We start from the raw sequence: 22,798 nt of genomic DNA, 5'->3' as shown, positions 1-22,798 counted from the left end.
TGGAGGTTCCCAGGCTAGGGGTTGAATCAGAGCTACAGCTGCTGGCCTACACCACAGCCAAAGCAACTCAGATCTGAGCTGTCTGCGACCTACACCACAGGTCATGGCAATGCCGGATCCTTAACCCATTTAGTGAGGCCAGGGATTGAACCTTCATCCTCATGGATGCCAGTCAGATTGTTTCTGCTGAGCCATGATGGGAACTCCAAGATCATACCTTTCATTATGTCCTATCTAGATCACTTGTGATATTATATGATAATCATGTCTGCACACTTACAACTTCAACTGGATCTAAGAACTGTGTCTTATTTGCCAGATTCCTAGTGCTTGATGGAGGAAATGAATCAATAAGTAAGATAGTGAACCAATGCTGTATGGAAGATTTCTTAAAGTTCTATTTCTGATAATCTAATGCAAGGGGAAGGAGGGTGTATGGGGTCAGACTGTGTTTAGGGGATTTCATAAGGAAAAGCAATATGCTTATTTCTCGTGGAAAAAGTATTAATAAAACAATACTATAGTTTTGGTTTAGGATACTCCATAAATTGAAGATGATGCTTTGATGATCAAGACCTAGGCAGAGAAATGCTTGATTTCTGACATGAGTTAAACTGGTCTTCCCACATATTGGCAGTAAGGGCCAATAGTAATCAAACTGCTCTTTTTCCTAGGTCTTCGGAGGAAATAGGCCAATAGGAGCTAAGACCCTGTATTGGCTATCACAGCACTGCTGGAGAGGGAGAATAAGGAGTTCAGAACAGAGACAGGGGGGGAGCACCAGTCAAGGAGGGCTGGAGACTCTTGGGGTGCTTGGTGGTACTTTGAAGACCCCACATCAAGATATTCACTGAATCCAAATTAAATGTATTTCCAATTCAACTTCTCCTTAGCTAGATCCTCAAAATGCTCCTTGTCCCTCCAACGTGAAGGGAAGTATGATGGAGGGGAATTAGGAATGCAAAGAAACAAGAGTCAACAAATAGCAATTCAAATATCTTGCTTTTGAAACTTTTACAAAACCATATGACCATTTTTATTCAAGGGTTTGGAAGGGAGCCTTTGCAAGTGAAGTGTTCCAAAGAGTATGCTTCAGTAGCTTCCTGGTAAGTCAACTTCTGGGATATTTTAAATTGCCACCTGCCCCCTTCCCCAGAGCTTCTCCCCTCTCTTATCTGCTCTTCCTATTTCCACAGCACTATCACTCCTTAGATACCATATAATTTTACTTATTTATTATGTCTCCCGTTGCTAGGTGTTCACTGATGTTTCCTACGTCCAGACTAGGGCTAAGTGCATAGTATATGCTCTAAAAAGATTTTTTAACAAATGAATGAAATAAATAATGCATACACGAGTGAGTGAATAAACTAAGGATGAGCTAGGATCAGGACTACGACAATCCTGGGTTTGGAAATTTGAGTTCTATTCCAGACCTGGCCACTTTGCCTTGGCCAGGTCACTTAATCTTTCTAGGCTTGTTTCCTCAAGTATAAAATCAACTGGTTATTTATTTATTCATTCAATTAACATCCGTTGCGGCATAGCTCTGATCAAAGGAAGCATCACTGTATCCCCTTGTTTCCTAGCTTTCAAATCCTGGGAGAGCGCGGAACTCCATAGCTTCAAAAGTCCCGCCTCTTCCAGGTCCCGCCCACTCGCCAGCCCACTTTTAGGCGCCTCCCGTATTCAGCACAGCCTGCCGCCCTTGTAGAAGCTCCACCTTCTCTCGTCGCAGTCATCCAATGGCCTAGATACACGGCTAGGTGAATGCGGGGGAGCTTTAGGTGTCTTCTTGGCGCCTGACCAGAGTCTTAGGGAACTCAATTGATCTTGAGTAGTCACTTCTCCGAGCTGCCCGTAGGATATGCAGGATCACCCGCTTTCCCAAGTTCCCTCGCAATGGTCGGACAAGGCTCCGGAGCCGGGTCGTTTCCCTCCCTGGGAGCCCTGGGTCTTCACTGGACGAGGCTCTTGTCCCGTGGCATTCTGGGAGTGGTAGTTTCTTCTTACCAGTTCTTTGCAGGTACTCAAGTGGCTCAGACTCACAGGACTACGATTTCCCAGACGCCCAAGCGAGCCTCTGGTCACGTGGCCAACAAGGCCGGTGGGCGGGGGCCCGGCCGGTGCTCCGCAGCTGTCTGTGACACCCGGAGCCCGCGGGTCGCCTCGGCCCCCAGAGACCCCGGCATGGTGCGCGCGGGCGCTGTGGGGTCGCATCTCCCCACGTCCGGTTTGGACATCTTTGGGGACCTGAGGAAGATGAACAAGCGCCAGGTAACGGAGCTCCTTTTGGGGGGCGCGTCTAGGGGCCGGGACCGGCTGCGACAGTGGGGAATCGGGGCTCCCGGGTAGGCTCCTGCAAGGACAGCGCCCCGTAACCGGTCCGGCGGCGACCCGAGGCACCCACCCTGGGCTCTTGGAGGCCCTGTGTTCAAATCCGCACAGACCCACGTGTGGGTACTTCCTTGCCCTGAGAGGAGTTCAGTTAGGGGAGGGCGGCCCCGGAAGGGGAAGATAATAGAAATCCCGCACTTTGGATGTCAAGTGCGGTTGAAAAAGCGGGGAGAGATGACTCTACTGCGAGTGACAGCTGTTTGCACGAATTTTGCCACCTCTTGGAAGAGGGGACAGATTTCTCTGTGGGGTTGCTAAGGCCTGATATCCATGCAAGTGGCAGAAAGGCAGGCGAAAGATGGAGAACTTCCTAGCGGTGGGAGCTGTCCAGTGATGCCTCCTAAAACAGTTTCTTCCCAAAACAGTGTTTTCCTGATGGTGCATGGGGACTAAACAAAGCTCCTTGTGCGGAAGAGCTCACTGATAGCGTTCTGTCTTGTGAACTGAATCGGTGTTATAAAAGGGATTTCAGAAGTCTTCTCTAACTTCTTAGACTCCGTAAGGCTGGCAGCACCTTGACTATCAGAGGCAGTTAGTATGGAGTCTTCGGGCAGCTGGGGCTGATTTCCTACCCCTCTATGAGAGGAGCTTGGAGGAAAACGTCCTTCTTGCTCTCTCTTTAGTCAGCTCCCATCCATCTCTCTCTCTCTCTTTTTTTCCCAAGTTCAATTTCAGACTAGTGCAGTTGTGTGGAGGAATTTGGTGACTGGAATCTCATGAACAGTCTTGAGAATCAGGCTGTTTCTAGGTGTGCATATTAGATGGTTTCCTGGGCGTTTCTGTGATTCAGATGAGTTGTGGCAAAGATCATCATTAGCTTGAAAAACCGGCAGCTAATGCCCTGAGCATTGATGCTGTTTACAAGAAAATCCTCCAGGAAGCAGAGCTTTACTTAAAAATCTAGACTTAATGGGCTAGGTTTTAAAAATGCCTCTAAAATTGGTACCAAATACTGATTGCAGACTATCAAGGAAGGCCTTCTGGAGAATATATCAATCCCTAAACCAGTTTGCCTTCAGAAACATCTGCATATTACCACTCTCAGTGATAAGGCCTCATAGGCTGGTTGCATTGCCTATGTTTAGCTAAGTTTCTTTTTTTTTTTTTTTTTTTTTTTTTTTGGCTTTTTGCTATTTCTTGGCCGCTCCGCGGCATATGGAGGTTCCAGGCTAGGGTCTGATCGGAGCTGTAGCCACTGGCCTACACCAGAGCCACAGCAACGCTGGATCCGAGCCGCATCTGCGACCTACACCACAGCTCACGGCAACGCCGGATCGTTAACCACTGAGCAAGGCAGGACCGAACCCGCAACCTCATGGTTCACTAGTCGGATTCGTTAACCACTGCGCCACGACGGGAACTCCTAGCTAAGTTTCTAATTAAAATTCAGAAGCTCAAATCTCCTGCCTCCTCATACTTTTTAAAAAAGCTTTGTCCTTTTGCTTCTTTTTCCCTCCAAAATAGCATTTTATGAGACATTGTCACATATGCTTGCTCCACCAGCCTTGGATGTGGGACCTCCTTTTTCTGCTGGCCTTGCTTACTGTTGATTAAGGAAAGAGCCACATGCAAAAACAAGGACTCTTTGTTTCTGCAGTGAGGAAGAGAGGAAGGAAAATAGCTACTGGCATTTTTGCCGCTCTGTCAGCCACAATATCTGGTCTGAAATGGTTGCCTAAAACTCTTAGACATTGGCTATTTCATCTCTGCTTGAAAAAAACAGTGTGGGCTTGCTTCTAAACTCTGCTGGGGTGATTAAGTGCCAAGCATACTGAGTTGGTAGGCAAGATGAATAACAAGAAAAGGCACCAGTGAAATATGGGGTGTATATTTTAGAGTTCAATCAGCTTGTCAATAGTTCCATCAAAATTACATTTTTTAGATTCTAGGATTTCAGTCCAAGACTCAGATAGTAAGCTCCTTAAAGATGAGGTGTTGAAAGGGTGATCTGTGGTTTTGCAGTTAGTTTGGTTGTTAGGTTTTTGTATAATTAGCTGTCTCTTGAGCAAATAGATGTCTTGCTCAAAGGGAGGTTCCCCCCCCTCCCCCGGAGGAATTGGTTTTACTTTCGATGAATTTTTCGGGCATAGAAAATCATACTCTGGAAAATATATTCTTAGTACATGGTCTTTATTAGACAAGTGGCAAGGTTGAATGATTTGCTTTTATCAGGCTTGAGCCCAGTGGTTTGAAAGCCTATATAAAAATGGCTGTCTTGGAATTCCCTGGTGGCCTAGCGGTTCAAGGATCCGGCATTGTCAGTGCTGTGGTTTGGGTCACTGCTGTGGCGTGGGTTCAATCCCTGGCCCTGGAACTTCCACATACTGTGGGCATGGCCAATAAATAAATAAATAAATAAGGGCAGTCTTTGTAGAAAACCAGAAAACTGTGGCTTGGGTCTTTCCTGGTCAGAGCTGTGATTCATAAGGAAACAATGGTTATTTATTAAACCTTTAAGTCAATTGGAGCAAGTGGCTGTTTTTCAGTGGAAACTCCAGTGAACAACTTCTGCTTTATACTTATGTGACTTGCAAGGCTGATTTTACTTTGAAAGCAACAGTTTACCATATTATAGCCCAATACTTGAACAATATCTGTTTAGCATTCCAGTTTCCTTTTTCACACTCCTGGGAATTTAGTTTCATGATTTGCTGTTGATACAGTAGCCAAGGAGTTGGGAAAAATGGTATGCAGCTTTAGCCTTTTTTTTTTTTTAATTTTTGAGAAACTCATTTTAATGACTGTATTAAATTTTATTATGTGATTGTGGTACAATATATGGTCGTTCTCTTATCATCAGGCGTCTAGTGTGTTGCTTTAATCTTGAAAATATTTTCCTGTTTTCATTTATTACATCAAAATACCTTAGTTATTTTAGTTCACCTTTGGCCCCCACCTTTGTAACCTGCACAATTATTTCAAATTACATACTTTCACACAGTTGTGATTTTTAGCAGGAGACACTTTTGAGCTTTGCTTTTCCTTCCTTCCTATCCTATCAGAATGTTTTCATGCTCTGTCACACTCTTTACAATGATTATTTTAATGGCCTCCATTTTGTCAAATTGCACTGCCTTTAAGTACTTCCTCACCTGCTCCCAGATTTGAAATTAATCTATGCTCATCGTAGGAATTTTAAAGAATGGAGAGTAGTTTAAATTAAGACAATCTAATCACTCATAATTCCACCATGCTAAGATAGCCTCTGTTAGCATCTTGGAGGAGCTCCAAGATGCGTTTGTTTTATAAACTGTTGTACGGTTTGTGAGGCTCCTACTGCAGCCCACATTTTTCACTCAATGTATCTCAAGTGTTTAGTCATGCTGTCAAAGTTCTTTATTCATTGTTTTAAATAATGCAGTAATTTGCCATTATTTACCCAGCCATTTCTCTGTTGTTGCTCATTTATTTCCTTTACCCTGTCATTAGAAATAAGACTGTGATAAATATCTTTGGGCCATGATTCCCTATCTGCCTTTAGTTTAGACTGTATTCCTAGAAGTAGGATTACTGTGTCTGGAGCAACCTCTTGATACTAATGCTTGACACTAAATCGCTTTTAGAATGGCTGTATCGACCTGCAGCCCCACCACAACATATTCTTGCCAAGCACTGAATATTGGCATTAAACAACAAACTAACTTTAAGCTTACTCGGCCAAAAAGGGGCTGGGGGTGGGAGGAGGCAGGATTTGATTTGAACACTTTAAGTTGGGGGGGGGTCACACCCATGGCATATGGAAGTTCCCAGGCTAGGGGTTGAATTGGAGTTGCAGCTGCTGGCCTACACCATAGCCACAGCAAAGAGGAATCAGAGCCATGTCTGTGACATACATCACGGCAACACCAGATCCCCAGCCCACTGAGCAAGGACAGGGATCAAACCTGCATCCTCATGGATATTAGTTGGGCTCATTACCGCTGAGCCGCAATGGGAACTTCCCTAGACACTAAGTGTTTATTCACCACTTGTATTTCCTCTTTGGAGTATTTAATAGTTTAAGCTTTACCTCTTTGTTGTCGAGATTTTAGTGTTTTTCTTACTATGAGTTTGTATGTCCCCATCATGTATTTCTCACTAGTCAACAAATTGAGTATTTAACTTTTTGCCAGGCCTGTGTGGAATATTGGGGGTTCAGCTGTGAACAAGTTTGAAGTGATCCTTGCCTTTGTGGATCTTGCAGTTCAGTGTGAAAGAAGCATTAAATAATTATATGCATAATTATCAAGGTGATGGATGGTGTAAGGAAATACAGGATGCAGTGAGGATATATAACAGGAGAACCTAGGCTGCCTATTTTTATAAATAAAGTTTTATTGGAACACTGCCATGTTCATTGTTTTACATATTGTCTATAGCTGCCTCCCCACTACAGTGGTAGAGTTGAGTCATTCACAGAGATAAGAAGGCCCATACACCCTAAAATATTTATTCACCTGGCTCTTTACAGAACAAGCTTGCTGACTCCTGATCTAGGGGTCAGGGAGGGCTTCCCTTGGGAACTGATGTTTAAAGTAGGACTTAAAGGTGAGTGTTAGGTGTGCTAAGGAGTCTAGTGTGAGAGCCTTCTGGGCAACAACAACCGGTGAAGTTCCTGGAGTGGGAGGAGCGTTGAAGCACTGACAGATCCACCCATAGATCCTGATGCTGGGCGGGGCAGCAGGGTGGTGTAGGCCAGACAGGGCCTTAGAGACCATAGTCATCCTCAGAGTGTGGGGTGCAATCAAAGGGCCTTAAGCAGGTCCTGGAGGGACCAGGTGACTAGAGGTGCATTGGCAAAGGAGTGCTGAGTGTACCGTGGAGAATGCATTGAGAGAAGCATGTGTGGACATAGGGAGGCTGACTCTCACAGTGTCCAACGGGCTTGGCTGGTGAACTGGATGCGTGGGGTGGCAGTGAGCATGGAGGGAACTGGACAGATGCCAGAGATGTCTAGAGGACAGAATGGATGGCTGCAGACAGCTGGGTGGATGGAGATGCTGTGCATTGGGATGGGATCGCAAGCACTGAAGGCTTCTGGGGAAGACAGGTTCAGTTTGGACCCTGTGGGGTTGGAAGGGCCTTTCAAGACATCCGAGTGTCAGGGAGGCAGTTGGAAATCTCAGTATTGGGAGCAGTCAGTATGAATGTGCCAGCGCCAGCATTTGAAGGTCAGTTAGAGGAGGAGAAACTGGCAGGACGACTAGAAAGAAAGTGGTCAAAGGCGGATGGTATGCTCTCAGGCTGGACTGCGCTCTCTGCACCAGAGCTAGAGGCCTAGCAGGAGAACATGAGTGGTGGGACCCACAGGGTGGGAGGTTCTGGGAAATCCAGAGAGGTAAGGACAGACTTACCGAGGCCTTAATAAAGCAGGTCTTATGGATTTTTCTGGTTCTCCCTGCCCTACCCCCACCCCTGCCACCTGCCACCTTTCCTCTCATTGAAGGAGAGATGACTTATGGGTATTCCATGGTCAAAAGTTGAAATTCTACCTACTTTTGTAGTTTATGCAAATTAGTTTCATATCCTAAAATCACAGCCTTTTTTTTTTTTTCAAGCAAGCACACTTCCAGCCTAGGGTTAGTGAACATTCTGCCACTTGTTCTCACTTTTGGTTTTGCCTTTTTCATTCCAGCTCTATTACCAGGTCTTAAACTTCGCCATGATCGTGTCTTCTGCGCTCATGATCTGGAAAGGCTTGATTGTCCTCACTGGCAGCGAGAGCCCCATCGTCGTGGTGCTAAGGTGGGTCCCACCGCTGTCCTGCTGCTGCCTGGGATCCAGGAACAGTGTGGACAACCCAAAACTCATTGTTTTAATTGGATAAAGGTTTAGAGTTTTCCTTATTGATATCTGTTTGGAGAATGTTTCTTTCTTTTTTTTTTTTTTCTGGCTTTTGCTGAAAAAAATCTTATCTTTTTCAATAGACATTTGAGGCCTTTAATCATGCTGTTGCTTGTGTTCTGATAAGGAACCAATAAGGAACCTGGGGCCCAGCAAGGCCAAGTCACTTGCATCCCACAGTTACTTTTGGCAGAACCAAAACTCAGTTGAGATGTTCTGGCGCTCCTTCAGTCAAACAGACACACTTGCATGCGGAAGTGATTATGAAATTGCAGTACATTGGGACTTTTTTTTTTAAGCCTCCTTGACAATTCTAAGCCAATTTGGTTTGTCAGCGTAAGCTGTTGACATCATGAAGGATGTTTGACCTCAGGGAACACTGACCTTGGGGGGAGTGGGGATGGGGAGGGGTGGTGGTAATCCCTGGCCCTTGAGGAAAGCAAGTCTAAGTTGTTATTAGTGAAACATTTCAAAGAACTGCTTTCCTAATGGGACATGATAATGACTCTTGATGCCAAACTGCAGTGTGCCCTTCCTGCTCTGAGGCTTGTTCTGGGAGGTTTTTTCAAATTGCAGTCCTGTTGTTGCAGACTCAGATGGTTTTCTTTCTTTTTTTTTTTTTTAAGATTTTAAATGATTTTTATGTTTTGCATTATAGTTGGTTTACAGTGTTCTGTCAGTTTTCTACTGTACAGCAAAGTGACCCAGTCACACATACATATATACATTCTTTTTCTCACATTATCCTCCATCATGTTTCATCATAAGTGACTAGATATAGTTCTCAGTGCTATACAGCAGGATCTCATTGCTTGTCCATTCCAAAGGCAACAGTTTGTGTATGAGATGGTTTTCTAGAAACTTAATTCCTATTGCATGTCTTCAGAATTTTTTTGAAGAAGTAAAGATGAAGCAATAGATGAAGTTACTCTAAGCATTTTAACCATTATATTTAAAAGAAAATGGAGCCCTGAAGCAATTTTGTTGTATTTTAGAAGGTGACAAGGTAAACTTCTGTGTTGGAAGGAAAAAAATTTTTTTTTCCTTTTCTTTTTCAGCCTCAGCCATGGCATATGAAAGTTCCTGGGCCAGGGATCAAATCCGAGCCGAAGCTGTGATCTATGCCACAGCTATGGCAACACCAGATCCTTAACCTGCAACACCGCAGCGGGAACTCCCCAAGTTTATTTTTGCTGTGACATTTTCTCTTTCTTTTCCTCTTAGTCTTTTATATTTCTAGCCCTCTCTACCTTTTTTATTCGAGTTTTCTATTTTTGAATGCTGGATCTGTGACTGCACTGAGTGTCACTGGTTTCACTTAAAAATAAACCTATCAGCAGGCCAGGCTCAGCCACACGTCTCCTGGCTGGGTCCGGTATGTGCCAGGGTTGGGAGGGGTGAGAGGACCAGCCTCTGGGGGGCGACTCCCATTGTGAACCCATGTCTTCCTGTAAAGCTCCACATCTCTTCATTAGACTGGTTCTTTCTCGCCTGTCCTGCCCTCAACACACTTACTCATCGTTAGTTGCCTGGCCCCCGTGTTTAGTTTTTATTTTCTCATGCATTTAAACAAAGCACGAGCATATATAAAATGAATTCTTTTTTGATGATTTCAGCTTACACTAGATTATAGTTTACTTTGAGTCCACCAAAGATTTTTAGCGTGGGTTTAAACAGGTGTCATTTGGGATTATTCATTGACCACCTCAAAAACAGTCAACCTTTGTAAGAACTGGGTGTTCTATAGAATATGGCTGAAAGGATCCTCCTGCAGGAGTCAGAGGACTTGGGTTTGAATCTTTCCCACCTTCAGCTTGGCTCTTGGATAGATCATAACCCGCTAAGTATATTTATTTATCTACTTCCCATTCCTTAAAAAGGTATGTCTGTGTCCTGGGTGCTGGGGATACACCACAAAACCTAAGAATTGCCCAAGAAAATCACCAGCTTTCAGAGTCTGTAGGTTTTTTAAAACCTCACCCATGGCATATGGAAGTTCCCAGGCTAGGGGTCGAATCGGAGCTATGGCTGCCGGCCTATGCCAGAACCACAGCAACACAGGATCTGAGCCACATCTGCGACCTACACCACAGCTCACAGCAACGCCAGATCCTTAATCCACTGAATGAGGCCAGGGATCGAACCCTCATCCTCATGGATCCTCATCGGATTCGTTAACCGCTGAGCCACGACAGGAACTCTGTCTGTAGTTCTTAATTAAAATAGCATTTGTGAATGTAAGACTTTTTTTAAGGCTAAAAATTGGCTTTTATTTCAAAGAGTCCACGTTAATCTCAGTTCTTTTTCTACCTAACACAAACTGTAGAGGGCTCACTAGTGCTCTTTTCATACTCACATCCCAGAAGAGATCATTCCTTACGGTTATACCTTGAGCAATGAGAAGGTAACCACTGAGGCTTGTTTAATAGCTCATAGACCTATTGACTATTGATAGAAGTTGACATTTTAGGAGTTCCAGCTGTGGCGCAGCAGAATTGCATCCACCTGGTAACCATGAGGTTGTGGGTTCGATCCTTGGCCTCAATCAGTGGGTTAAGGATCCGGCGTTGCCATGAGCTGTGGTGTAGGTGACAGACACAGCTCTTATTTGGCGTGGCCATGGCTGTGCGGTAGTCCGGCAGCTGTAGCTCTGATGGGACCCTAGCCTGGGAACCTCCATATGCCAAGGGTATGGCCGTAAAAAAAAAAAAAAAAAAAAAAAAAAAAAAAAAAAAAGTTGCCATTCTAACTGGTATGTTTGTTATATTCTTTATGAAATGAAACATTCACCTGGTGAACCCAGGGTACTTCTGATATGATTTTGTGTTTTTTTCTTTCCAGTGGCAGCATGGAGCCAGCCTTTCACAGGGGCGACCTTCTGTTCCTAACAAATTTCCGGGAAGACCCGATTAGAGCTGGTGAAATTGTTGTTTTTAAAGTTGAAGGACGAGACATTCCAATAGTTCACAGAGTAATCAAAGTTCATGAAAAGTAAAGAGGCTTTACTTCTCTTTGGTTTGGTTTTGTAGACAAAACTGTGGACAGTTTGTTTGTTTGTTTGTTTTGCTTTTTAGGGCTGCACCCTTGGCATATGGAGGTTCCCAGGCTAGGGGTTGAATCAGAGTTGCAGCTGCTGGCCTACACCACAGCCACAGCAACGTGGGATCCAAGCCTCATCTGTGACCTACACCACAGCTCACAGCAATGCCAGATCCTTAACCCACTGAGCAAGGCCGGGGATCGAACCTGCAACCTCATGGTTTCTGGTCGGATTTGTTTCTGCTGTACCATAACGGGAATTCCTATGGAAGTTTTAATGGTTGACTAGAAATTAGCGAAAGCACGAGATGATATTCCTAGTTTTGACATTTACTAGTTGAGTGACTTCGGACAGTAATTAACTGAGTCTGTACGAAGTGAATGAAATGCTCTACTCAGTAATTCACAGGCTGATTATGAGAATGAAATGAAGTGATGTCTGCTAAAGCACCTGAAAAGCTGTTGCACAATGCAAGGTGGAATGTACTCTTGCATAATATCTTGAAGGACTCTCAAAGAAAATCAAATCTCACTGTAACTGAGAATGATTTTGATAAGAGAATTATGTTCTCTTAACAGAGAGAGAGATACAGAAAGCTCCCCATTTCTCTTTGTGCCTTTGGACTAACTGGCATTCATAGCAATAATATTAACCCTGGATGGATAAATATTCCTTTCGCAACTCATCCTGATTCAATCATGGCATATCCTGCATTAATTCTTTCCCCACAAAGGGCTTTGCCTTTCCCTTGAATGCCAATGATGACTTATTAAGACACTTCTTGGGAACAAGAAACAATTACTTTTAGTTCAAATATATTAAATTTCCATGTGAGAGTGCAGTCGTGTGATTAGCAAAAAAGTTAGATTTTATATACACGGTTATTCATTTACCTTTATGCAGCTTAGTGTAGTATTTTACCTGCATGAGTTATGGAACTAAAATTAGGCATGTATATTTGTATTTTTTAAATGATGGAGCATTGTACATTTCTGGTATTTGATTCTCACTCCATTCACTGCTTCAGGGTGTTCCTCAAAGAAGTGAATATGAAATATTCACTTCATTTTACTCTAAATGTGAGAATGACCGTGTTTCAGTTTGTGCTAATACACTGTACCTTGTTAGTAGTACTGATGAAGAAATAACCTCAGCCATGATATAACAGAACTCTCACCTGTTTTAAAAACAATTTCCAAAGATGAGAAATTGTTGAAATAAGATGATTTTCTGTAATTCACATGAATTGTGAGAGGCAGCCTGGATTTTTAGCCTCTTGATTTCCTGTATGATCAGGGCTGCCAATCAGCTTGCTCCTTTTGGCATGGTTTCAAATCTTTGTGGGCTTGTAATATTTTATCAAATTATTTTATGCATTTTGTCATTTGGTCTTCCTGAAAGAAGACCCTCTTGATAGCCCTATAATGCTATCATAATGTATTCCTAGTGTCAAGGCTGGGTAAGCGCCAGTTTAGAGGTTAGGATGAATCCCACCTGTCTCTTTAACACAGTAGTAGCTTGACGCCATTTGTAATTCTTGTTCATTTGCAAGCTGGATTGTTCACCACTTGCTCAGTGGTGACGCAAATGAGGCATTAACACACCCCATGATTGTTAAGGAAAAATTAATGTGAGGAGAGCTGAGAGCACACTTGCATTTGAATTCCCCTGTGCTCAAATCTGTGTAATCTGAGACCAAATTCATGTCCAGAGTGAAGAGGAATATAATCCATATTAACACATTGGTCTGTGAGGACTAAGAATGAAATGAAACAGATGCTGGAGCTAATCATTGCCTTCCTGGTGCCCTTGTGCTTTGCCAAGCTTCTTGATGTTTTAGAATTTAAGTCGACAGAATTGTCATTTGATTTGTGGCAAATCAGCAGAGTGGTTATTGGCAAGCCGTCGTCTTAAACCAAGAAAGATCAAGTTATCTTTGACTGCTTTTCTCAGTGCCTGTGTCTGCCTGTAACATGTTGGCTAAAGTAATATTTTCCTCAAGATGCTGTGTTAGAAATAGTTTTTGAGAGGGCTTTTTCTTGCTTTCCAGAGATAATGGAGACATCAAATTTCTGACTAAAGGAGATAATAACGAAGTTGACGATAGAGGCTGTACAAAGAAGGGCAAAACTGGCTCGAAAAGAAGGACGTGGTGGGAAGAGCCAGAGGGTAAGTGAGGGTTAACTTTTGAAGTTATAGCGAAGATTCAGTCACCAGACAAACATGTAGAAACAAAGAACCCAAATGTGTAGGTTAATAGAATTCATTATTACTAATATTATATGTCAGGAAAGTTGTTGTTGTTGTTGTCTTTTTAGGGCGTACCGCAGGCAGCACATAGAATTTCCCAGGCTAGGGATTGAATCGGAGCTGCAGCTGCTGGCCTACGCCACAGCCACAGCCACACCAGATCTGAGCTGTGTCTGCAACCTACACTGCAGCTCGTGGCAATGCCGGATCCTTAACCTGCTGAGCAAGGCCAGGGATCGAACTGGCATCCTCATGGATACTAGTCGGTTCATTACTGCTGAGCCATGGTGGGAACTCCAGAAGAGTTGTAAACAGATATACTTTATACTCTGAAGTCTAAACAAAATTCAGAACTTCCTAAGGGTCTAAAATCTGAAACTGAATGGAAGTATGCCATCTACATCATGGATTTAATTCTGTTTTTGAAATAAATCCTTACCTAGAGAGTACTTATTTATAGATTTAAAATAACAACTACAAGAAATCCTTCCAGAGATAACCACGGTTTAGCACTGTGATGTATATTCAGACATTCCTTGTGCCTACAAAGATGTGTGTATGCATATATATCATCTTACATAGAAGATTTTTTTTAACCCAACGTGAAGTTGGAAATAGCATTCTGTGTCAAATCTACATCTGTATTTTTTAAAATAGCTACGTGCTCTTCCTCAGAATCATAGCTTATTTAACCAGTCCTCTTTTGATGGGCATTTAGATTATTTCTTTTTTTTTTTTTTTGACTACTAAAACCAATTCTGTGATAAAAAATTTTAATACCTATCTTTGCATAATTGTCCAGCTTGACTGACACAGCAGAGTCCATTCCGTATCCTCTTATGAAATATCAAAAAAAGGCAATTCTTCCCCTCTCTGGGTGGCCCTTTTTTTATGTTTAACCCTTGCTAGAGATGTCTCCTTTTAGCAAAATTCCACCAGCCGTCTAAGGCTGGCAAACATGGGTGACCGTTTTCTGTGCTTTAGCTTTTTCCATCAGATGGTGGGTAAAGACCTCTTTCTACTCTTTTTCTCCCTCTGCTCACCTTTTAACCATTTTTACTCAATTGCATGTTCATCTGAATATCTGCAGGGAAGTGAGAGAAGCTTGCAGCTGATCAGTGTTGTGTTTTTAGACATTCTGATGGTAGGCTTTGTATACGTGAGAGGTTGGAGCTACTGATGGGAAAGAAGACTGGAGGGTACGCAGGGGGCATGACCTTGTTTCCCATCAGTGACATGATTGAGACTTGGGTCAAACTGATTCCGCATTGACATTAATATTGTCGACATAGTCATCGGCTGGCTTATGCTAGCTCATTATATCTGAGATCATAATCACGTCTGCGAGCAAATTGTGGAATTCATGTTTGTATTTGCTGGCAACAGACTTGTTTGTTCCATCTGAACAGCACTGTGAAATGAAAATGATGATGGATCCCTCAGTTACCAACTAATTATTCATATGCCTTCAAAGCTTTCTCTCGCAGACGTTTTTATATAGGCTCTCTGACTCTTACTTCTCTACTAAGAAAAACTAAGAACTTGATTTGTGGAAGTTGCCAGTTCTTTTGTATAAGTGGTTCAACTAATTTTCATTCTGTTATGGTGAATATAGCCAGTGAGGACAAGCAGCATCTCCAGCTTGTGATTTGCCTTCTTAAAAAAATTGTCCTGGATGTTAGCTCTGATGCTTCTACTAATAAAGCCTTTTGACTTTTTTGGGGGGTGGGTGGGTCGTGCACATCAGTGGTATATGGAAATTCCCAGGGTAGGGGTTGAATCAGAGCTGTAGCTGCCAGCCTATACCACAGCCACAGCAATGTGGGATCTGAGCCGTGTCTGTGACCTACACTGCAGCTCATGGCAAGGCCAGATCCATAACCCACTGAGTGAGGCCGGGGATCCAATCTGCATCCTCATGGATCCTAGTCCAGTTTGTTACTGCTGAGCCACAACGGGAACTCCTAATAAAGCCTTTTGAGACAGGAGTGAATGTTGTTTTTTATGGCCCAGTCAGTAGTGGTGTTCCCAAGGAAGATTTTGTTTCTTATGCTGATCTATAGTGTTTTCAAGTATTGCTGTCATCATATTACATTCTTTATATTTCTGGCTTTTTCATCCTGCAATTTAGGTTTTTACCGTATGTTGGCATGGTCACCATAATAATGAATGATTACCCAAAATTCAAGGTAGGAATTTATGTGCATGTTTGTATTTTTTTTAATATTGGTGTTTTTTCATGTGCAACTATAATGATGCAATCTGTTTAAATTGTTTTGCAAGCTAATTCTTCTGCAGAGTATTTGTAGTTCATTACAAATTGATATAATCATTTAAATCATTAACATCAAAATTATTTAAAGTAGCTACTTTTACCTTTTATGTTTATATAGTGTGTTCTAAAATGGCGTATTGTTTTTGCTGTTTATTAAGGAAATCTTCAACATACAACAACAAAAAAAAGTAGTATAATAACCCTAGTAATGCTTATCTCCCAATTTCAATGAAAATAGTCTCTCTGTTCTAAAAAATCACTTGAAACACAATAGGAAACCTACACAGGGATGAGTAGTCCACTGGCTGTGTTTGTGGGATGTGTGATCCTCAGTCCATCAAAATATTTTGGGCAGTTTAACTATCATGTGCTATTGAACAGCTCATTTGGAGAACAGAGCATATGGGGGACAGGTCATCTTTCGAGTCCTTCTTCAGCCTAGTATTGACCAGACCTTATCTGAATACATTTATAGACCAAATTTGTCAGTAGACCTCACAGTAATTTTCCACTGTGTTTTCTTTACAGTATGCTCTTCTGGCTGTAATGGGTGCCTATGTGTTACTAAAACGTGAATCCTAAGATGAAAAGCAGTTCCTGGGACCAGACCGAACTGCTAAAAAAGAGAAAAACTAATATATTTGAAATGTTCCACTTTCTGTATAAAAGGGAACAATGTGGAGACATTTTTGTCTTGTTCAAATAAATGATTCATCAGGAAAGATTGTTTTCTATTGTGGACTCTGATTTGAATGTGCTCCATCTCCCTGCCACTCCTGGTGATCACTCTAAACCCAGTCTGAGGGTGTACAGTGCCTTGAGGATCAGACAGGCCATCTCGGGGCCTGGCCTACTAGTGGGACAATGCATAGACCAAATGTGTCACGTCTGTGTTTTGAAAAGAAGTTTTTCCCCATAGCATTTCTGGGGTAAAAAAACAGACCCTTCCTTAAAAGGAAATGATGTATTGATTTATCTACTTTTTTTTAGGGCCTCACCCGTGGCACATGGAGGTTTCCAGGCTAGGGGTTTAATTGGAACCACAGCTGCCAGCCTACACCACAGCCACAGCAACTCGGGATCAGAGCTACATCTGCAACCTACACCACTGCGCACAGCAACGCCAGATCCTTAACCCACTGATTGAGGCCAGGGATCGAACCCACAACCTCATGGATACTGGTTAGGTTCTTAACCAGCTGAGCCACAACAGGAACTTCAAATTCTGCATTCCTAACACTCCCAGGGGACGCCAGTGCTGCTGGTGCCTGGACCACACCGCAGAGGGGCAAAGCGTTAGAGGAGTAGAAAGGAGGCCAGCAGTGTTATCAGATCCTCTCTTCAGTTTTGCAAAAATGTTCTCTTTTACTGAACCATATGATGTTGACATCCTTTTCAGTCAGAACAGACAAATCTACCTCATTCTTTTAGATTTGTCCGATTTTGACCTAGGAATTTAGAATCCCTAACAGGTTACTTAACCAGCTATGGGCTCGAGCATAACTCCCCTCAGCTTCAAATGGAGGATGAGAACTGCTGTCACCTCCCTACATGTCCCGAGGAATAACTAGGTGATTCCTTGAATGCTCTTGGCCCAGTGCTCCCCGTGTGCACAGCACACACTTAGTCACACCACCCCCAGTTATGTGTGTTCTCCTCTTCATTGGAACCTGTGCCTTGTCACACACCTGTACAGTCACTTGCTAGCTGAGCTCTGATTTGAGGGAGACCAGCAGGAGTGATCTGTGGGGGGCAGCCTGCCCTTTAATTCTTTATCTGCTAAAATAGGCTATTGCAACAATAATGGACTTCATCCTGTTGAAATCAGCAAAGTGAAAGAAAAAAAATTTACAGGATACTTTCTAAAAACATTCTCTTGTGCCCTTTAATAAACTCCTTTCATAAGGAAAATAGATTTTTTTTCTTTCCTGTACTAAAAGTGGAATTTTAAAATGTTGGGTCAGAATTTTACTATTTTATCATCTTCCTGGGGTTCTGTAGTTGGTTAATATAAACTTTAAAAAGTTCTTTTTTTAAAAAAATTTCTTACTGTAGCTAAGCTTTTTGGTAATTCTTGGACCATAGCTGACATTCTAAAATAAACTTTACAAAGATACCTAAGATCCCAGATTGGCTCAGCCAGTGTCATTTAATTGTGGCTTGTTGGAAAGCATAATCTCTTTTGGCATTTTATTTTATTTTATTTTTTATTTTTAGAGTTGCACCTGCAGCATGTGGAAGTTCCCAGGCTAGGGAAGGAGTCAGTGCTGCAGCTACTGCCTACGCCACAGCCATGGCAATGCCAGATCCGAGTTGCATCTGTGACTTGCACCAAAGCTTGGGGCAACACTGGATGATCCTTAATCCACTGAGTGAGGCCAGGAATTGAACCTGAACCCTCACAAACACTATGTTGTGTTCCAAACCCGCTGAACCACAACAGGAATTCCTCTTGGCCTTTTAGAGGCTATTAGTCTTTATTAAATGGAAGGGATGGGAATTAATGCTGGACCGATGTTCTTTTATCTGAGGGTCTCAGTTGCGGCTTCAGTCTGGAAAACATCAGCAAGAACCTGATCTGTATCTGAACAGACAAACCCAGCATTGCAACATGACCATTGATTCTCCGAGTAGAAGCTCTGGCTCGGAGCTTTCATATGCTTCCAGGACACACATTTCTCACATGGTTGGGCAATTGCTTTTCCACTTCGTGACAGCTTAGAAGCCTCCAGGTGGAAGCGGTCTGGTGGGCACTGGCCAACCAAGTAATGCCCACTGAGAAAGGAGAAGACCAAGTATAAAAAACAGTGGAAGGGAGGAGTTCCCATTGTGGTGCAGTGGAAGCAAATCCGACTAGGAACCATGAGGTTGTGGGTTCAATCCCTGGTCTCGCTCAGTGGTTTAAGTATCCGGTGTTGCTGTGAGCTGTGGTGTAGGTTGCAGACATGGCTCAGATCTGGCGTGGCTGTGGCTGGCAGCTGTAGCTTCTATTCAACCCCTAGCCTGGGAACCTCCATATGCCACAGGTGTGGCCCTAAACAAACAAACAAACAAAAGCAGTGGGAGGATAAGATGCCACCTAGTGTAGGGACAGACAACGTCTCAGCTCACAAAGGCCTCAGTGATCTATAAGGACACTTACATAGACATTAAATGGTGTTTGCTATACTGTGTTTTAAGATCGATTTAGGTTTCTGTCAAAACCTGGAGGAATTCCCTGGTGACTCAGCAAGTTAAGGGTCCGGCATTGTCACTGCTATGGCTCAGGTCACTCCTGTTGTACAAGTTCCATCCTTGCCCCAGGAATTTCCACATGCTGCAGGTGCAGCCAAAAAAGCAAAGCAAAACAAAACTGGAAATTTTCACAATGGAAGTAATCTTCAGGTTTTTTTAAAAAAGGTTAGCAGGAGTTCCCGTCGTGGCGCAGTGGTTAATGAATCCAACTAGGAACTATGAGGTTGCGGGTTCAATCCCTGGCCTTGCTCAGTGGGTTAAGGATCCGGCGTTGCCGTGAGCTGTGGTGTAGGTCGCAGACGTGGCTCGGATCCGGCGTTGCTGTGGCTCTGGTGTAGGCTGGCGGCTGAAGCTCCAATTGGACCCCTAGCCTGGGAACCTCCATATGCCGAGGGAGCGGCCCAAGAAATGGCAAAAAGACAAAAAACAAAAAACAAAAACATTAGCAGTAGGATGTCTGCTTTCCTAACCCACAGGTCTTAGTCCTGCCTTTTCCCCTTTGACAATGAACATGTCAGTCCCATGCAGATGCTAGACAGACAGACAGACAGACAGACAGATACACACACACACACACACACACACACACACTCTGCAACAACCAGATTGTGGGCTCTAAACTCCTTTAAAAATTTTGGACCTGCCACTGTCCCCAGCAAGGGAGGCTGAGCAGATGAAGCATTCCTACAGAGGAGGTCTCACTGTGTTAAGGCAGGTTGAAGGAGCTTTCCCTTAGGAAAGCAAGCCTGGGCATCTGCAGTTTTGAAAACTGCCGAGGTGACTCATGCAGCCAGGGCTGAGGACCACTGAGAAACATCCGCATGGATTCCTGGGAGGAAATGTGATTAGGAGGTTTGATTGCTCACTTCTTCCATCTCGTCTTCACAGAGTCTTTTGCAGATGGCATGGTAGGAAATACCAGAAAGGCACTGTATCTACGTGCTACCCTCTCACCACCATCCCCCCACCAGACTGAGGCTAGCATCTCCATTAAGGTTATCTGCTTTCTGCTCGAGACCTCTTCTTCCCAAGCAGCTGTCAGCCCAGTGCACTGGTCGGTCAGTTTAGTCTCATCCTGAAAATCCAGATGGAGATCCATCCATCCCCACTCTGTCAGTTCAGCAGTTCCCTCAGTTTCCCACGAGGGGCATAGGGTGTGGTGGAAAGAGGGATCTGGAGTCACACAGTGGTTTAAGCCCTGTTTTCTTCCAGCTGCTAGATGAACTGACTCAGTTTCCTTATATCCAGAATGAGTGTCAAGGTGGGTGAAGGGATTATTAGATGCTTAGTTTTAATCAAACAGGGCTTTACCCCTTCTTCCTCAAGATCACTGGACTTTGACTACTTAGAATTTGTGTGGGTTTTTTTGGCTATGACCATGGCATACGGAAGTTCCCAGGCAAGGGGTCGAACCCCAGCCACAGAAGCAACCCAAGCCACGGCAGTGACAATGCCAGTCCTTAACCCGCTGTACCACGAGGGAACTCCAGAATTTGTTTCTTTTTTAAGCTCCCAAGTCCTCTGAGACATTCTTCCTGGTCATTTTTTGGCCATTAATTCTGCTTAAATTTTCTCGGGGTGTTAAAGCTGCTTCTCTATATCATTGTAGACCTATCGATGACAGGGACATTTGCCCCCAGAGGCTTTGCTTGTAGTCACACAAAGCTTCAGGAAGACACAGGAGAGCAGAAGGCCCTTTGCTGGCATGGGGCTGGGATGCTTCCTACCTGTGCTCTCGGTGGTGGCAAAGCCTTCGGCTCCAGCGTTTTTTCTGGGCTACTTCCCTTTCCATCCTTACCCAAACACCATCCCCCACCTGCCTCTTGTTGAGTGGAACCGTCTTTTCACAGGTATTTAGCTTTGTCCATACAGCAGGAAGTATTTAACTATTTTTTTATTTTTTGGCCACCCCATGACATACGGAGCTCCCAGGCCAGGAATCAGATATGAGCCATAGTTGTGACCTAAGCCACAGCTGCGGCAACTCCAGATCCTTAACCCATTGTGCAGGTCTGGGGACTGAATCTGAGTCCCAGCATTCCCAAGACACTGCCTATGCTGTTGTACCCCAGCAGGAACTCCGGGAGGGATTATTTGAACAAAATTTTTTTTAGTGCAGTTTTAGGTTCACAGAAAAATTGAGTATAAAGTGGAGTTCCTGTCGTGGCTCAGCAGTAATGAACCCGACTAGTATCCATGAGGACACGGGTTCGATTCCTGGCTTCGCTCAGTGGGTTAAGGATCCGGCGTTCTGGCATTGCTGTGAGCTGTGGTGTAGGTTGCAGACATGGCTCGGATCCTGAGTTGCTGTGGCTGTGGTGTAGGCCAGCAGCTGTAGCTCTGCTTTGACCCCTAGCCTGGGAACTTCCATATGCCTCACATGTGGCCCTAAAATGACAAAAAAAAAAAAAAAAAAAAAAAAAAAAAAGAATAGAAAGTACTAGATGGTTCTCTCTGCCCTGACAAACGCACAACCTCCCCTACTATGGAAACCACCCACCTCAGCATAGCACTATATTTGTTACAATTTATAAACCTATGTTGGAGTTCTCGTCATGGCTCAGTGGTTAACAAATCTGACTAGGAACCATGAGGTTGCGGGTTTGATCCCTGGTCTCGATCAGTGGGTTAAGGATCTGGTGCTGCCATGAGCTGTGGTGTAGGTCACAGATATGGCTCGGATCTGGGGTGGCTGTGGCTGTGGCTTAGGCTGGTGGCTACAGCTCTGATTAGACCCCTAGCCTGGGAACCTCCATATGCCATGGGTGTGGCTCTAGAAAAGACAAACAAAAACCCCCTATGTTATACATTGTTATCACCCAAAGTCCATAGTTTACATCAGTGTTCACTCTTGTACATTTTATGAGTTTTGACAAATGTCTAATGACATGTCACCAGTGTGGTAGCACATGGGATAGTTTCACTGCCCTAAAAATCCTCTGAATCCTCTGCATGCTGCCTGTTCATCCATCTCTCCTCCACCTCTAGCAATGATGATCTTTGTCCTGGCTCTGTGGTTTTCCCTTTTACAGAATGTAAAACAAGCAACAAAACAAACAACACACAAAGTCCTCCGGACACACTCCAACCCCTCGAACCCCACTCCTCACGATTCTTTGGTTCTCTCAGGTCCTCTAGGGCCCCAGGTGCTTTCTCTGGGATCTCCAGCCTCCAAGCACTTAGCTCCTAAGCGAATATGCAAAAGCAGTAACTAATAGGGGCTTATTGTCTACTTCAGGAGTATATCCATTTGAGGAGTCAATTTGTGAAAAACCCCAAGGCCTTACAGGTGGGGTCATTACAGATGCCCAGACAGAAAAATTGGGGCTTGGAGAGGTGGCCCTTTCCTCAGGCCTTGGGATCCCACTTTTGCTTTGGTTGCACAGCAGCAATTGTATCTGAGTCGCAATCAGCGGCCTCGCATGCCCACAGCTTCTACTTGCCACAACCCGCTGGAGAGGGATTTATGCAAAAGGCCTGCCACCCACCCACACTGCTCCCACGCACACCCCTACATGTGTGCAGATAAGAGGTTTTTGATGGATTAGCTAGTTTAAAATTTCAATCTGAAGCTGGTTAAATAAAAAAAATAACAAATTTGTAGCATTCAGGCAAGTGATAGGAACTCACAAAATGAGAATCCCAGCGGGGGCTCTGATAGGTAAGGTGTAAGAGGGAGATTAAGGGGTTTAAGAGGCAATTTGAAAAACAAATAGCAGAAGATACAAAGCTCAGTGAGAATCAGTGTGGGAGGGAGAGCCTCGCAGCCGCAGCAGTCC

The 22,798-nt window shown here is 43.8% G+C and overlaps 1 protein-coding gene across 1 annotated transcript; it reads left to right on the top strand.

Annotated features, from left to right (window-relative positions):
- SEC11C (SEC11 homolog C, signal peptidase complex subunit) lies at window positions 1,745–16,510 on the top strand. The gene is given in 7 exon segments (XM_003121713.3): window positions 1,745–2,277; window positions 8,012–8,121; window positions 11,062–11,211; window positions 13,311–13,369; window positions 13,372–13,429; window positions 15,642–15,699; window positions 16,314–16,510. Coding segments are annotated over 7 exon segments (864 nt in total). The 5' UTR covers window positions 1,745–1,902; the 3' UTR covers window positions 16,368–16,510.

Source organism: Sus scrofa, chromosome 1 (assembly GCF_000003025.6).
Source record: "Sus scrofa isolate TJ Tabasco breed Duroc chromosome 1, Sscrofa11.1, whole genome shotgun sequence".
Classification (NCBI taxonomy): Eukaryota; Metazoa; Chordata; class Mammalia; order Artiodactyla; family Suidae; genus Sus; species Sus scrofa.
Note: the sequence above shows the minus strand (reverse complement) of the source record. Positions and strands in the feature narration are given on the sequence as shown.